The sequence below is a fragment of the Helicoverpa zea genome, chromosome 10 (assembly GCF_022581195.2).
Source record: "Helicoverpa zea isolate HzStark_Cry1AcR chromosome 10, ilHelZeax1.1, whole genome shotgun sequence".
Taxonomy (NCBI): Eukaryota; Metazoa; Arthropoda; class Insecta; order Lepidoptera; family Noctuidae; genus Helicoverpa; species Helicoverpa zea.
In genome coordinates this window covers 5995103-6013880 of record NC_061461.1, presented here as the reverse complement: position 1 = coordinate 6013880, position 18778 = coordinate 5995103, and the positions used below count along the sequence as shown (strand labels likewise).

At 38.6% G+C, this 18778-nt stretch overlaps 1 protein-coding gene across 1 annotated transcript; it reads left to right on the top strand.

Moving 5' to 3' along the window:
- Positions 1–2896: 2896 nt before the first annotated feature.
- Positions 2897–4686, top strand: LOC124634136 (phospholipase A1-like). The gene is made up of 2 exons (XM_047169560.1): positions 2897–3038; positions 3147–4686. Exons 1-2 carry the CDS (start codon positions 2897–2899, stop codon positions 4112–4114), a joined length of 1110 nt encoding a protein of 369 aa, XP_047025516.1. The 3' UTR covers positions 4115–4686.
- Positions 4687–18778: the final 14092 nt, after the last annotated feature.

Sequence of the window (18778 nt, the reverse complement as noted above, 5' to 3'; positions counted from 1 at the left end):
AAGCTTTCTTTTGGATTGCATCAGTAAGTGACTAAACTCTATGTTGACAATTATTATGTCTATCGTTAATCTATGATTTATTTGTATTTGTAAAGTGAATTCATTTTTAAAACATAGTTATCATTCGTACCGTACTTGTAACACTACAGGCAAAGTAATCGCATAAAACACCAATAATGCTGGTTTTCATGCGCGTTTTAATGGCTTATAGCTAGGTTCTAGAGATAAGCTATTCAAGCGAGCGGTATCTAGAGTCCGCTTTGAAGTTACGTTCCGAAGTAAACTGAAAGAATAGTTAGCTAGCTAAAAAGGTTACCAACTAGATAACTTATTTCGACTTATTTTTTCTTTCTTCTAATCTTTAGTTCGATTTCAATGTTCTAGTCCATTGAAAAAGCGTTTATTTCAGACTGAGAGGTAAATTGTGTTGCAAATATACCTAATCAACAGTTGAGAAGCTTGCAGTGATGAAATTCCGTTAGCCCAAAAGCATATTTAGGTGTTAAATATATTGTACGTGGCAACAATATGTTGTGATGGCAGAATATTCGTAATAGCGCACAGGAGAATAGCGTTGCTCATACCTCGGCCCGGGCCGTGTATTACACTGTTCACGCCGATGTAATGGCTGATTTACATTGAGTCAGTAACTGACGTCAGTCCACTGACAAGTCAGTGCTGACCCGGCACTGCCATCGTGTAAATTGATTTGAAGTCAGCACAGTACTACTGACGAAACACTGACACTACACTGACTTCGTGTAAATAGCACGCGTCAGTTTTCGGCGCCTACACTGACGTCAGTTACTGACTCAATGTAAATCAGCCTTCATGGAAGGGAATGCTCCGGTTATTACAACAAGACGTGACCAGTTTCATTTTGCCATCATAACCGCTAAATTGGTTTGTAATGAAATCTCAATTTGCAAACCATCGTAAATATTTTATTGGTGCAAAATCTAGTGCAAATATTGAGAAGTGTCAATCCTAAATAATAGAAATAGGTATTAGGTTAGTGAGGAGGAACGACAATGCCATAGGAACTATTAACATCAATTTATGTAACTGTGAGTTTTTGTTCTTACCTGTGATGAACATTCAAGATTCCCTGGCATTATCCCTTACTCGACTGATGAGGTGTAGTCCTCATATTTATCTTAGCTACCCACCTTACATGAACTAATCCTTCCGTGGGCGGTGCATGAAAGTAGCCCGAGGAAATTCATCGTGTTAACTACGAATATTGTGTTAAAGTTTTGATGTTCAACGAAATATGTGTCGATGTATGTACATATAGGTACCTACATGAATGGTGTTAGCTCAGTGGTTCTTAACCGGTGGTCCGCGGACCACTGGTGGTCCCTGGAGGCATTCCAAGTGGTCCGCGAAGCTTTGCTTCGCGACGTTGCTATCCATCTTCCTTGTCCAACAGAAAAAAATTAAGGTTTGAAATGTAGCCCTTTTACGTAATTTTGGTTCTGAGTCTTAAAAAATAATTAAAATTTCCCTCTCGCTTCGCTCGCGTATTCAGCAACTATGTGACCACGTTTTTGCATTTGTCAACAAACAAAAAGTTAAGTACGTTTGGGATACATTTTACGTCCGTACGAGTCCGAAAAAAATTTCGCGCTCGCGCATTTGTAACTACATAGGCATGTGTATGTCTGCATGCATGTTGTATTCTTTATCAAAGAACCCTCAATTTAGGCAAACCAATGGGGTGGTCCCCGGCAAGACAAACTTTTGGTAAAGTGGTCCCTCATGACAAAAAGGTTAAGAACCACTGTGTTAGCTAATAATAGGTTTCATAACTTTCATACTAATTCAGCTGCATGAAATTCAACGGACCTGTAGAATAAGGTACATAGTACAACAAGTAGACCAAACCATCGTGTAATTTTGTTTCGCTGGGCGCTTGATCGGTTCACTTATAAAAAAAATGGTTTTGTTTTTACTAGTCTGTTTTGTGTGTTATACGAGCACTTTTATGTCTGTCTAAACATAGCTACTGTCATTTTCTTTTATTATTATAATTGTATGTTTTAGAACACGTGTAACAGTGATATCGGTTTTGAAACCCCCACGAGTTCAATCAGAGACCAAATTTTATTTGAACCCTGCGATAAATACAATCATTGTTTTCATATGAACAAAAGGTCTTGTTATATTTAGGGATAATTTTATAATGGAATGGAATTGGGAAAAGTTTCCATGCACACATATTAGACCTCGTTAATGTTAACCTTATTGGGTACTTATTTTTATAGAGTAGATATTTGAATGAAGTCTGTTATCAAATGGCAGCTTGTTTACATAATCTTTCGTACTCTGAATAACAAATATCTACCAAAGAAATTATTATAATAACAAAAATGCCTTCGCCTAAACTATAACTAAAATAAAAATGTAAAAACAGAAACTCGTATGATTAAATCGCAACAAAATTATCAACGAAAATTAAAAGTGCCGAAGTTTTCGTATTAACTGATACCATCAAAGTAAGTTCGGAGAAAATATTAAAGCATTAATAGTGAATGTATTTTTTTATTATAATTTAGTTGAACACGAGAGGGCCAAACGAATGCGTGACTTACAAAACCTAACAAATAACTTAATTCGAGTACATACAAAACTGGACAAATATTTTATTTACCCACCTGTCCAAATTGTGATTGGCACTCAGCATCCACAACAATCGTGATAAACGATCGAATTTAAATGATAAAAATGGCGTAAAGCGGTCAGTGGCCTTCTGACAGTGAGTGCGGTGCGCGTAATTCGCACCAGATAACCCCCTCCAAAGCAATAGCCCCTTGGAGGCAGCTTGTGCGAAACGGACCTTTCTCTGTTACGGACAGTGACATAGTGACCGTGTTAGCGGCGGAGGGCTCATGCCATGCACCACTATAGCGTTGTAGTGCCGCTGCTGGTCGCGCTGTACCTCGTGTCCGCGGCGCTCGCGCTCTCGGCCAGCGCGCGCCGCGCCGAGCCCGACCTCACCTTCGCCGAGTCCGTCTACGCCAAAATGTCCGGTGCATGTGAGTCAATGTCCTTCACCTCTATAATATATGCACGCTACTCGGTTAATTAAGCTGTTTCTACATCGTTGAACTGTTTTATTTATTTTATTAATTTTGTGTTTCCAGGCAGGGCGATAATGGACTTACGCTACAACAGCATGAATGATCAAAACGATCTGATTAAAACAATGAAAATAATACAATTAGATGGCACTACCGTCAGAAATTTTCCAATTACAGAAGCATTCGTTGGTTTAACTAAGCCTGGAATTTTCGATATAACGAAGCAGACAAAAATTATTATCCACGGTTATAAAGACAGTTCGCAATCTGCGGTGCCGCTGGATTTAGCAAATGCTTACAACGATAAGAAAATGTTCAACGTACTGCTACTTGATGCGGAAGAAATGAATAAAGATGGATATATTTTATCTGCACATAATGCTCGTCTTATAGGCAAGAGACTTGCAAATGTCTTGGCTAATCTGGAACATTTTGGAGCGAATGCCGAAGATTTTCATCTTTTGGGAATAAGTCTTGGAGCACACGTCGCAGGATGGGCCGGCAAATATTTTCAACAATATAAAGCGCGTAGTTTGGGTCGTATCACTGGATTGGACCCTGCGGGCCCTTGCTTCTCGTACGCGTACAGTGGCCAAAGATTAGATAAATCAGATGCTTCCTACGTAGATGTGTTGCACTCAAACCGATTAGTGCAGGGAATAATAGAACCTCTAGGTCATGCAGATTTCTATATCAATGGCGGAGGACCAAACCAGCCAGGATGTTTCATGCCCTCTTGTAGTCATCTTCGTGCTGCAGAAGTTTACACGGAGAGCATTAGATCACCGAAAGCCTTTATTGGTGTTCGCTGTCAGAGCTGGAAGCATTTCGAAGAAAATGCTTGTGAAAAAGATGAATATGCAGTATTGGGGTACGGGTCATCAACAGCGACTCGTGGACTTTACTATTTACGCACTTCACCAAAGTCTCCATTTGCACTCGGAATGGATGGGACGAAGAAAAAGGAACCACCAGTCTCTAGTAACTGGTTAAAAAGTTTTAGTTTAGGTGACTTAAATTTAAATATGTGATTTTAAGTGCTAGTTCAATTTTGTGGTGTGTATTAAATCGTTGCCATACTTTTTTATAAATTCGACTTCTGTGATTGTGTACCAACGTTTCAAAAATGCACAAAAGAGGTTTCTGTGGATGTCACAAATACATTGCACAAGACATTTCTTAAGCCGTCTTGGATTATTTATAACAAGTGGTGTATCCCCAAGTGTCCGCTGGATACAAAACAAAGGAGAAACTACTTAACAGTTTCGCAAGCGCTCTTGTTAACCGTTATAAATTCAAAGTAAATGCAAGATCGACTTCGAATTGGACATCGTGGAACAACAAATACGAAGTGTAAATAATTTATTCGTCACTTCATTAGCAAACAATTCGCATTGCGATCCACTTCCCAACATCATTATATAATTAAAAGCGAGGATTTTATTGTATTTCGTGAGTGCTGGCTGTGTGACGGCTTACAGAGACACCGGTGTTTCTCCTTAACTATGTTGACGTACGTGGCGTGTAGTGTAACCAAAGTAACAAGCAAGTGTTTGTAATATTATTCAAAGTATTATGTTTAATAAATACCCAGAATTTAAAACTTGAGAACATTTTAATGTGAATGTCCTTTTTACCTCGCCGCTAAGGATTATGTTTTTAAAAATAGTAATAGCCTTGTTATGTATGACTGCGTGGTACATATGGTGGTGCTTATTATTATTGTTCGGCCATTCAGAGAATGCGTTCCTGACACGTCGCGATTGAACTGACGACGTAATAACATTCATTGATTATTGATATAATAATGTTGTTTTAATGCTCCTCAATTGTTAAAACGGTAAACAACCAGCAAAAATATTTTTATCGTAACTGCAACGCCATTGCAAAGTTACGTCGTCAGTTCAATCGCGACGTGTCAGGAACGCATTCTCTGAATGGCCGAACTATATAAGAACATGTTACAAATACATGAACAGAAAATATCAGTCACTTATCGTCAAATTAATTAGCGTTGTTACTAAACTTGTTTACTTACTACTTACTAACTGATTACTCCTCGGGCACTCAAACAAGCAATAGTTATTTCGCCACATTAGACAACTAATTGCAATATCTTCTAGATATCTCAAATTATGGTTAGGTACAGAATCGATTCGCGCCATTGAGTTTCATTTATGATTTCTGTAATTAACATAATACGAATATTTAGGCTATTCGATTTTTATTACAGTATCAAAAGTTAAGTCTATGGGCCCCATCTATTTAAGTCAAGAGCATAATAATATACCTTCAACAAGTTAATGCAGTTAGTAAACGAGACTGTTATCTGTTGGCTCTAATTCATCAATCGTGACGAGTTACGTGAATAAAAGTGAAGCAATCATTTCAAGTTCGAGCTGTCCGGTAGGCGTGGAAACGGAAACGACTTGTTACCGGCGCGGCGGCCCGGACCGGCACAACTGCGACACACGGCTCACTTAGCGCGATTGTTGCTCGATACTCTGTTTTATCAACTTCTATTATTTTATAGCCCTTTTTATTACCTTTGAAAGCGTTTCAGAAAAAATATGCAGCCATTTCGAACACTTAAACCCAATTACCTCTACTGTATCTTTTATATTTTAGACATTTGACGGGCAAAAGCTAATTTATGAGATGCAAATTTTTTGTGACGCTCAATGTTATTGGACGTAAAACATGAAGGTCTTGAGTAAAAATTTATAAAAGAGCTCGTTATACACTCTACGTTTACGTCAAACGATATAAAAATAAGATCGAAATACTTTGCTCATTATAGACAAAAATCTGATGCATAAATATTTTATGACATTGTGATGCATTCATGCATCTCAGATCCCAACTAAGCGCAAAATCGTTGAAAATAGGTACATTGAATCATTTGGTTCCAGAAGCCGAGCAAAACATTGTTAAACATTGTTAAAATAAATTCTTTTAAAGATACAAGCCAGTCTCGTTGACCTATTGAATTGAGGTAAATCCCTCGAGGCCACGGATTTGCGTTCGATTCGTTGGTTAGACTACACTTGCATGCATGCAACAGGATTCTGCGACTCGGATTACACTAAAGTCCCTCGTTAAAATGGCGGAGCAAAGCAATGTGTAGGCGACGGGAATAAATGTTGTTTTAGACTTCAAAGATGTTCAAACTCATCTACAATTACAAATTGATTATTGTTGATACGCAAGAGATTATTTCGTGTATCGTTGCATCGTAACCTAGTTTCGATCTGCATTCGCATACACAATTGCATTTGCACAATTTCAATAAACGAAATTAATGTACATAATTATATCGAATAGATATAAGTATTACTTGTACTTCTGAAACATGCGTCATATGTTACTTAATATAGTCCCCAGGCCGGCGAACAAATTTTTTTTTGATACATATACATTTAAGACTTTGTGAGTGCCTTCCTTACGATGAGTCCGACAAACTTTTCGAATGCGCAAATTTTGGTGCCGCTGCGTTTTTTAATGCTTGACTCCTGAAATTGTCGATATGACGTCACTATGGCTCTTCGTACATACACGTTTCATTTTTTGAAATTCGTTTAATAAAGTTAACTAGAGAATGGTGGTCAACTTGTCCGATAAAGATCGTGCTGCGTTTGGAGTGTCCACCATCCTGAAAATGTCGGTATGACGTCACTACGACTCTTCGTACATACACGTTTCATTTTTTGAGGTTTGTTTAATAAAGTTAACTAGAAAATTGTGGTCAACTTGTCCGATAAAGATCATGCTGCGTTTGGAGTGTCCACCATCCGAAACATGTCGATATGACGTCACTGTGTCTCCCCATACATACATGTCGGACAAATACAACAATGACAGATAATACTATTCTTATTGCAAATATCGACTTGTCCGACAAATGCAGTGAGTCAAATAGTCAGTTCGACAAGAAAATGAGAAAAAAATATTACAATTGGAAGAAGTTTATTCTTTTTGTCAATTTCTGACTTAAATATTCACGTGCATTATTTAAGTATGTCGGCGCGTTGATAACATTAAAATTATGAGCGGGTAACCCCGAATAGAGTAGTAAGTGTCACGACGAGTGATGGCAGCAGTCATTCTGGTGACAGGTGCCAACTGAATTGTGCACATACTAACCTATTGGCTCGAAATCCCATTCCATCTTACTGATTGTGTGTGATTGTGAATAAAATGGTGAGGAAACCAAATAATGGAACGGTGGACTACACAAGCGTGCCTTTATTTTTGAATTCCGGTCGTTACAACGCCCGAGATGCAACGTGACAGCCATGACCGCCGCGAGGCTCCTTCTGACGCTCCCACATCAGAAGTGGGATGCAATCCGAATGCCCACATGTGTTAAGGATTGCCCTGCTACGTGTTCAACAAAGTGAAAACGCTAGTAGCGAAAAAAAAATATGTCTGTTACGACACTGCTATCACAAGGAAGAATCCTGTGTGGAAACATCTCGTACTGCAACATAATGTTCATGGAGCTGTCTATGTAGAACAAGAATTTTGTGAACAGATTGGTTTCGGGAGAATTTGCCACGTGAAGATTGCAATCCTTATAGTGCTTAATAACCAGTAAAAAAAATGGAACGTCGATTATTTAAAATGGTGTTTTTTAGAAGAAGATTTATAAAGAATTTCAGCGAAGGTACAAGTATGGTAACCACGGTTATGGTTATGGTATCGGTTCCATTTTTTTTTTTTACCAGTCATCCTTGTTATCGAAGGTATGCTAGAAAATTAACCGAATTTATCTAATTTTCATGTTTCAACAATGACGGTGATTATTGTGCAATATGGCGACAAAATTACGGCGTGAATGGAGCATCCCAGCTGCCTGCGGAGCTTGACGTGTCATCGTGAGTTTAGAGTGTCGGTGCTCGTGCATCTCCGTGGTGCCTGCGAACGTGAAGCCGCTGTACTGCGAGCCATAGCGATGTGCGCATCGTCATGCGCGTTGAGTGGAAACCCGGTGAGACCGAACCATTTTTGCTTTATGTTGAGGTTATTTGTCATACGACATTTATAAACTTGAGAGGCAGTTTCAATCGCGTTTTTTTTTTTAATTTATTGAATGTGCATCAGACTATAGATTTTTGGTAACATTTGGCGCTAAGTTGTACCAATGACGGATACCGGGGTGACTTGAAAAAGACCCGTTGGCCTCGTGATGGCATCGGGGTGACCAAGAAGAGACCTGTGTAAAGTCTGCGGTACTGTTGTTTTTATTGTGTTAAGCTGTACCTATTGATGGGTATCGGGGTGACCTGGAAGAGACTCGTTGGCCTGTGTGACGGCATCAGGGTGACCAGGACGAGACCCGTATACATCTGTGGTACAGTTGGTAACATGTGTCTGATAGCTTGGCTAAGGGAACCCTGTGTGACAGCTACTAGCCTGTGTGGCAATGACTAGCCTGTGTGGCAATACCTGGCCTGTGTGGCAATAACTAGCCTGTGTGGTAATGACTAGCCTGTGTGGCAATGACTAGCCTGTGTGGTAATGACTAGCCTGTGTGGCAATGACTAGCCTGTGTGGCAATAACTGGCCTGTGTGACAATGACTAGCCTGTGTGGCAATAACTGGCCTATGTGGCAATGACTAGCCTGTGTGGCAATGACTAGCCTGTGTGGCAATACCTGGCCTGTGTGGCAACGACTAACCTGTGTGGCACCGACTAGCCTGTGTGGCAATAACTAGCCTGTGTGGCAACGAATAGCCTGCGTGGCAATGAGTATCCTGTGTGGCAATGATTAGCCTCTGTGGCAATGACTAACCTGTGTGGCAGCAATTGGCCCGTGTGGCATTGACTTTCGGAAATGTGTGACTTAAGGGAAACATTTTGTTGCGCTTGGACTTCAAATTTGTAACCACTGTAAGATGTTGTACAACATGGACAAAGGGAGTCATTTGAGGGGTCAGGGAGGCCGAACGGAGTAGACTGTAAGATGAAACCGGTACACACGAGGACGTGTGATAATGCAGGATGGCCGTGTCGGCGCGTTGATAACATTAAAATTATGAGCGGGTAACCCCGAATAGAGTAGTAAGTGTCACGACGAGTGATGGCAGCAGTCATTCTGGTGACAGGTGCCAACTGAATTGTGCACATACTAACCTATTGGCTCGAAATCCCATTCCATCTTACTGATTGTGTGTGATTGTGAATAAAATGGTGAGGAAACCAAATAATGGAACGGTGGACTACACAAGCGTGCCTTTATTTTTGAATTCCGGTCGTTACAACGCCCGAGATGCAACGTGACAGCCATGACCGCCGCGAGGCTCCTTCTGACGCTCCCACAAGTATATTAAATTGGCATACTACTTACCAATTTTAATTACTATTTTAGAACAAGTAGCCTGACTAAGACGTATTGTTGATAGTATATATTATGTTAAGGAATAATATCCCACATCTATTAATGGACTATATATCAATCAAAAGGTCTTTTTAAGTGCAACATTTTGTCTCAACATACCACTTATCAATTCTTAGTATTTTAGAAGATATAGCCCAAATAAGGCGTATTATCGATAGGTTATACTATGTTAGGGAATAATGTCCCACCTCTAGGTATGAACCATATGTCAATCGAAAGATCTTTTTAAGCGTTATATTCCGTCTTAACATACCATTTACCGATACTTAGTATTTTGGAAGACATAACTGACCTAAGGCATATTTTTGATACTTTACATTGTGTTAAGGAATAACATCTCACTTGAAGTTATGAGCCATATTTCAATCAAAAGATCTTTTTAAGCGCAAGGTTGTATTAGCATAACTCCGACAAATTGTTAGTACTTTAAAAGCTAGAGCTTTTCTAAGAATATATTATCGGTAGGTTCTGTCAAGCTAATCCATTACTTCTTTAGTAACAAATTATATATTATTTGAAAAACCTTTCCAAATGAAACATTTCGTGTTGACATACTTCCGACAAATTGTTAGTAGTTTAGAAGCTAGAGCTTATTTAAAATTATAATTATTGATAGATATTTTCAATTAAATAAATCCCATCTCTAGTAATGAGTTATACATCATTCAAAAGACGTTTTTAAATGCAACATTTCATATTAAAAAAAAATTCGGCGAATTGTTAGTATTTCAGAAGCTAGAGCTTATATAAGATTATTTTATCGATAGGTGTTTTCAAGTTAATAAATCCCTCCTGTAGTAATGATACATATATCATTCGAAACGACTTTCTAAATGCAACATTTACTATTAACATACTTCACACCAATTGTAAGTACTTTATACCAAATCTTAAAATATATCTATATTTTCCGGACGGTGGACACTCCATATGCAGCATGATCTTTGTCGGACAAGCTTACCACAATTTTCTAGTTAACTTTATTAAACAAATCTCAAAAAATGAAACAGGTATGTACGAAGAGTCGTAGTGACATCATACCGACATTTTCAGGATGGTGGACACTCCAAACGCAGCACGATCTTTATCGGACAAGTTGACCACCATTTTCTAGTTAACTTTATTAAACGAATCTCAAAAAATGAAACAGGTATGTACGAAGAGTCATAGTGACGTCATATCGACATTTTCAGGATGGTGGACACTCCAAACGCAGCACGATCTTCATCGGACAAGTTGACCACCATTCTCTAGTTAACTTTATTAAACGAATCCCAAAAGATGAAACGTGTATGTACGAAGAGCCATAGAGACGTCATATCGACAATTTCAGGAGTCAAGCATTAAAAAACGCAGCGGCACCAAAATTTGCGCACTCGAAAAGTTTGTCGGACTCATCGTAAGGAAAGCATTCACAAAGTCTTAAATGTATATGTATCAAAAAAACATTTGTTCGCCGGCCTGGGGACTAATATGAATATTTTCTCGAAATGAAACTTGTTTTGAATTGAATTTATCACTCCCCAGTGATACCTGCTGAAGTTTTATAAAAATAGTATATCTACTGAAATAAAATATTTTGGTAAGCAACAGTTTACTCCATTTTAACTTTCCGTGGGTGTATAAAATGTTATTTATAAAAATACATGTTTAAATTTTTTGGCTATTGCTATCACTAAAAATAACTGATAACGAATTTAGTGTGCATAAGCGTATCAAGTGACCAACACACTAAAAATAAACGAACTTTTGCATAATAGGTGTTTTGAATTTCTATGACTTGCTTTTGATATTTATCAATAGCATACCTATACTGTGAATTTCGATTAACTTGTTGATTTTTAACTGTACATTTAGGTATTTATATGTTAGCCAGACCACTATGTAACTTGACCATTCAATATGTGCCTGTTAGGTAAATTCAGATAATTCAACGCTGTACCATAAAAAAGAGTACGGTATTTTTAAATCATTAATATCTTCAACATATCACGTGTCACGTATTATAAAGCAATCAGGCTCAGGTGCCAGTAGACATGAATGCTGTTACACAATCTGGGTTTATCTTTAGAGAATAATCCTTCATCAGAAATGTTACTAAATGCGCTTTACGTGCGTGCATTCGATAAAATATTCGTTCTGTTAAATATGATACAACCCGCAACTACCTTTGAATTATTATCAAACAAACTTGGTATCAAGATCATGAGATGTCATAAACACAAAGTTATGCACAATTAATCAAAGCACCATCTTTTTCTAAATCACTCTAGAAACGTAGTATTTATTTATTCTAATATTTTTGGCAAAGTAATCTTAGTTTGCTAAAAAGGTATTAAGTTTTGAAAAAACGAAATAAAATGCAAAACAAATTATTTCGTGCATACATCTTCAAGCCATAATGGTTTTCTTTGTTAAGTCTTTCAATTGTTTTCTTATTCTTAACAATAGGCACTCAACGTTTATTTTGTAGCGGTCTATAGGTTCTAGTCCCGTTTGCAACTAGCTACGATTGGTTAAACTTATATTAGGCACTGTTCATAATGAGGACTTAATTTTCCGTCACTCACGAAACAGCAATAATTGAAAATCTATTAATTCAATAAATTAAAATTGGTTAGTTTATTATTTGGTTATAGTAACCCCTATGAAAAACTCCTGCAATTTTCTTTCTACTACCTGTAGTAAGACAGAGTAAAATGTGCCCAACCAATAAGTAACCAAAATAAATAACACTAGTTTACAGTACATTTGTTGCCGGGATTTTTTAAGCTGTTGTTGACTACTCATATTTAACCATATTTAAAACTATTAGTAGTTTTTTTTTATCAGCTCTAGTTTTTGAGATTCAGCTAAGTGCGGTTTAAAGAGAAAAAACGTGGATTTACCTTAAAGAATATTTGTTTAAAAATTATATTAATTGTTAAGTTCCAAAAAACTTGGCTTTAAAGCTCTTCTCTTATGTGTAGACTTTGGGAAATGGCGTATCAGAGACCAGCAATAGTCAGACATCATATTTACATCCCAGAAACCCTGATAACGTTCTTCCATGACACGTTAATCTTGATGCATACGTTCTCCCCTGCTCTTCGCTCATATCTCCTAAATTTTCTGGAAATCTGTCCAGATGACTGAAGAGGAAGTGACTTTATGCTCAAATTGCATCCCATACCTCTTATTTGTAAAAGCAGGTCTTCGACAAGTTCAACATAATTTTCATTATAATTTTTCAAAATTCAATATAATTTTTATTCTCTGAAAGTTCAGGTGAATGCTACACTCTTCGCTAAACACATGTTCTACTTCGGTTTTGCCATTTAGCTCGATTTTTGGTGTTTAAGCTGTTTATGTTCACGCTGCAAAAGTAAGAGCCGTCGAGATGATTTTTCGATTCTTTCCAAATAGTTGGTGTTTTAAGTTGAAAAGTACTTCTTTTACCACTTTTCCATAATCTTAAATATTCAACGCACGATTTACAAACACAATCAGGAGCCCAAGATTTGTCATTTTTATCTAACAACATTCCAAAATATAAAAAATAAGTATTTTTAAGCGTCTCTGATGACATTTCTACTCTTCTCAAACACATATTCTCCACATAAGTAACAAACATGGTTTGGATTGTTCAAACAACGCCTCCTTGAACTACTCGTGTTGTAAAAACTTCACATATTTGTATAATTACAATAAAATACGTACTTCAGCGACTGAAAAAGGTTCAGAAAAGAGAAAGTCAATAACAAGTAAAGTCGAGCTACAAAAAAATTTTTGCGGGTGTAATTAATAAAAACTAAACATAAGTGAATGTTACCAGCCATTAAATCCACGGCAACAGGCAAAAAGTTTGATTTTGTAAACTAGTGTAATCTATAGTCAAGTTATAACTCATTTAAAAGACATACAAGGTACTCACTCACTGTACCTACTTATATAGTAGTCTGTCAACATTACCTTGAGAGAGTTTAATATCCACATTTATTCGAGTCATCCAGTTATAATTTTCATCAACTTTCTAAATTTGACTCGAGATATAAAAAAGTGAAACAAGAATAATGTTACGTCTGAGTAGCTTTTATAAGCGTCGGCAACCAGCTATTTAATGAACCGTTTATGTTACTTATTTTTAGATAACTAAATGTTTCCCAACTGTGACATGGGCGTCCGGAAACAATAATCTAGACACACGGCAGTGTGTCCGCCAAGTTCGAGCAAAAAAAGCGACACACCGGCCGTGGGTTATATTACACGAACCATTTCGGGCCAAATTCGACCCCCCTATAACTCAAAATCTATTTTGTTCACGCATATCAAATTTCTAGTATCTGTTGAGACCCCCTCACTTATCTAAAATACAAAATTTCATTAATATACCTATTGTAGGTCTTGAGATATTGACGTCAGAAAATCGCTATTTTTACTATACACTCACTGACTGACTGACTGACTGACTGACTGACTGACTCACTCATCAAAAACCTAGACCACTTCCAATGGTCGTATTGACTTGAAATTTGGCATGGAGGTAGGTCTTTATGTCAAGGTAAAGGGAAAAATCTGAAAATGGTCAAGTGTGAGTCGGTTTTAAAATAATGAAGGTGTTTTATACCCCTAAGGAACTAAAACGAACTAAATTTATCTATATTTATATAATATATCTTCGAATGGTCGTACCGATCTGAAATTCGTTACAAAGGTTTGTATTTAGTCAAAGTAAAGTAAAAATCTGAAAACGGCCAAGTGTGAGTCACTTTCGAAAATAACGAATGTGTAACTTTGATCTACAAACATAATATATGATAACATGTCATGTCAGTCAGTTGGTAAATCTAGTTCATTTCTTTGTAAGAAGCGTGCATATTAAAAAATCTGAAAGATAGAATAAATGAGTCATTTCCTTAACTAACTTAGTCATATGAAAAAAACCATTGTCTGTAAAGTCGTTTTACTGACGATAGTTGAACGTGACAACGTGAGTAGCTGCTGATTGTGCCTCTTTGTCGCTCGCTGCGTGCTCTCGCTTGCACTTCAAGCCTTAAACGGAACGCCTCAGAGCGAGGTAACGCCGCATGAGTCATGTTTGTTCGTGCGTGCAGCCGGCTCCATCGATTTATAAGACGTTGTCACGTCAAAAAATAAAATAAACAACCTTACAAAAATAAATGAAATCCCACCCAAAACATAAATGTGAAAGACTGCCAAGTTCGATAATATGGGAACGCTTCGCCTATAAAAGAAATGAGATCTGAATAAGTACCAAGTTCCATACACATACCTGAGTTAAAAATAGTTACTTTTTAATGATGTTACTTGGCAAGTTTTAATAGAAAATTAAATACTTGATTCATTGCATTTAGTAGGTTTATAACAAGGTGTGTGAAAACTTGCCAAGTAGCATCATTAAAAAGTAACTATTTTTAACTCAGGTATGTGTATGGAACTTGGTACTTATTCAGATCTCATTTCTTTTATAGGCGAAGCGTTCCCATATTATCGAACTTGGCAGTCTTTCACATTTATGTTTTGGGTGGGTATACAAGTTACTACACTTAGTTCGTGCGTGCATTCGATAACAGAACTATAAGTAAACAGACTAGCATTAATAGATCTTGCTAACAGACTAACTTAGCAATCGATGAATAACAAAGTAGCTCCGAGATAAGATCGATTAGATACCTCGAAGTCACAGCTGAAAGTAATCAGGAGGCTGAATTTCTAACTAAATAAGCCACCAATTAGTTTTTTCTTCACTTAGTCTAAGACGATCAGTGTTGTATTGCAGATTTCAATAGCAGACGTGTATTGCTTCATGGAATTAGTTAATTTGGCCACGGTCTCTACACCAGCTTACGAACAGATGATCCTAACAAAACGTAGGCATTGTTCGGGCACTTAACATTAATATTTAATCTGTCCCAAAGAACACTTCATCTCGATGGGACTAAATGTATATTTGAGTGTCTCAAAAGCAATTATCCTCCTTCATTGTAAATGATATACTTTTACTAGCCGAGGTCACAGAGCTGCTTGAACAAAACGTTTTTGAACCGAAAAGTTTCCCTGCTCGTTATAATTAAAGTATATACTTACCTACTTAATTACGTAGGTATGTCATGTCCTTACTTTGTGCTAAAACTAAATGATATTAGAGAATTGCTGATGCTACAAGAACAGATCACAAATTAATTCTGCAGTTCTGCTGTAGACTCCTTATTTGGTCTAAGGTCTACAAATATAACAATTGAATTGCTTTATACCACTGTTAGTAATAGGATCCTCTCTTTTTACCTACTTGACATAACCAGCTAACTAGTGAAGTATGGATTTACTTTTCGTAGCTTTCTTAACTACTTACTACAATATTTTAGATGCAGGTACGTACGTACAACGTTCCTTTAAATATTTTATTTCTTTTCTTTGCTAAACAGTCTCAAAGTATAGGCATTAATGCTTAACTGTAAAGCCTTACGTCTTCTTATTAGTGTTCTTACTAGAGTGGGTTTAAGTGTAGGACTTAATAGTTAATGTAGTTAATAATACTATAAAAGTTAAGTTTACTCAGTCTGTCTGTCTGTAGTTCTTTCACGCTAAACATACTGAACACAATAAATTTAAATTTAGCACAAAAATAAGAAAAAGGACATTAGTAATAATTTACCCGATTGCGAGAAGTGGTCCTCCCGGGACGTGGGAGAAACCGCGGTGAACAACAGGTTAATAATAAGTGACTTATGAACTTCACACGAGAATATATTTTCAACAGTCACCTCAATACCGCAGATCAAGTTGCGGTCCAATTGTTTACATAAATTACAAGTCTTGCTAAAAATATCTCCAATATAAATGAATACAAATGAAAATAAACTTAACAACCGTAATTTAACCGCAACCGCAACTCAAAATTATTTCTAGAGAGGCTTATGAATGTTCAGTAATCTAAACTACGTTGGTGGAAGGAAGAATAATATATTATGTATATTGTAAACCTAATTATATAGGAAGTACTAGGAATAACATTTATTTTTGTGTTTATTATTGTTTCATTGTGAAGGTAAACATTGCTGCCATAAAAAAACACGTTTACGAACACATTTAGAAAGGCTTCAACGTCGGGTTTTCATAGGCAGAATTACGTTGGTTCAGCATTATGTAGATAAACAATACATATACGTTACCTACACATGCTCTTTGATTTAAGCATTTGATTCGAATGCAATTGAAAGATAAAGCAAGTATTTTGAATCTGAACATAATCTATTAAATTGTTAATCTCATTTATCTATTTGCTTTATGTGACCTTCAATGAACTGTCTTTCTTATTTTGCAAACCTATTAATATTTAACAGCCTTTCTCTTATTTTAATCTCCTATTAAGAAATAATCGTTTCATTGCTGTCTGTTTCATTAGGCCGCTAAAAAAATGGGCAACCACTACTGCAACTGTGGACAATAAAGTAATAATAAAAAATACATAAATTGGTTCCGCTGCAGGCACGCAAAGTATTGCTGATACAATAAACTTGATAAGTTGTTGTGATATCGTCTCAAGGATTTCAAATAATAACTCAATCTCATAGCCTGAATACACCCAAATTCGTACACACAATACATAAACAATGTAATAAGAAAACTGTAGCGCGGGATTTTTGAAAGCCATACGTCTCGCGCCGCGCAGCTAACGGAACGCGGCCGCATCCCCGCGCCCGCTACTACCGCGACACCCGCGACCCTCACCCCGCCGGTCCCCGCGCAGCGGCGCAGCCCGTGACGCGCAAGAGAGCCACCCGACCGCCGCGCCGTGTGATTCGGACGCGAGATTTGATTTTTCCTCCGCGGTGCTCCGCGTTGAGTTTTTATTGTAAATTCTGATTAAGTTACTTTTGGTTATACCTATTGTTGTAAACTTGTGTTTTGTTTATTACACGAACTATATTTCTAACAACGTGTTTGGACTTGTAACAAACCCTGTGTTATAATGGCGCCCTACTCGTGGCACGAACTTACCTACTGACTGAGTGAGTAACACGTGCAAGCTGTGAACATTGTGCGATTTGTGCGAACTGTTGAAGTGTGCAACCACGCGTTATCCTATCCAAAATGCCGTTAACGAGGCAGGAAGCACTCCGGCAGCGAAGACGTGATGACGACGCCACGCTCACGGAAGACGAGGACAGCGTCGTGGAGCTTGGTCGCGGGGACGCCGCGAGATCCAGCAGCACGGCACCGACAGCGCCGCACCCCACAATGCAGCCCACGGATCAATTTTTATCCACGCTAATCGAGGCGATTACGCGTGCGCAGATGGAGGCGAACAAAAGCCTCATCACAGCATTGACGTCCACCGGCGAGTTTAGGACATCCACTCCCATCGGGGCCTCTCTTCAACCGAACGCGTGCAGCGGCGACACCGGCGCGAGCAACGGGGGTGCCGCGGCCGCGAGCAGCGGCGACGCAGGCGCGAGCCGCGCCGATGCGCATGCGGGACACGCCGCAGCGCGCGCGGGCCGCGCCGACACGAGCGCGAGCCGCGCCGACGCCGGCACGAGCGGAGCCTCCGCCGCCGGCATCAACTTCGCCAAGTGCACGGCGAGGTTTACCGGAGCCTCCAAGGACGCCGAGGTCCTGGAGGCGTTCCTGGATTCCGTGCAGATATATAAAGAATGCACGGCCATCAGCGACGCTCACGCCCTTCGAGGTCTTCCTATGTTGTTGGAGGGCGAGGCAGCGGTGTGGTGGCGCGGCGTGAAGGCGTCGGTGAGCACATGGTCCGACGCGCTCGCGCGCCTGCGCGATACCTACGGCGTGGCGCAGCCCGCGCATCAGGTACTTCGCGAGATCTACGCCGCCGAGCAACGTGACGACGAGCGTGTTGATTCTTTCATATGCAAAGTGCGTGCATTAATCGCAAAGCTACCATATAAGCTAGATGAACAATTACAAATAGATATGTGTTACGGTTTACTACATAGACGTGTAATTAAGCGTGTAGTCCGCGATAGTATAGTAAGCTTAGATAAGTTATTGTATAGCGCCAGAATCGCGGAGGAAAGTTATTTTAAATTGAAGAAAAATCAAAACAAACATTCGTTATCTAAGATACCTACCGATAACACGGGGACCGAGTCCGAGACCGCGACGCGCAACCATAATAAGACGAAATCGCGTTGTAGGCATTGTCGTTCTTTCGGGCATCTTAGTGATGATTGTCGTCACCGCGATAAGATGACTGGTGATAAGGCGTCAGGTGCGGGGCCAAGCATCGGGCCGCCCTTCGCGAGTAGGTTGCGGTGTTACGGA

What these genes read in the sequence shown, in the direction of transcription:
- LOC124634136 (XM_047169560.1), top strand. Translation starts at nt 2,897, where the DNA reads ATGCACCACTATAGCGTTGTAGTGCCGCTGCTGGTCGCGCTGTACCTC. An exon ending in CGCCAAAATGTCCGGTGCAT is followed by an intron (nt 3,039 to 3,146) that starts GTGAGTCAATGT and finishes TTGTGTTTCCAG; the next exon opens with GCAGGGCGATAATGGACTTA.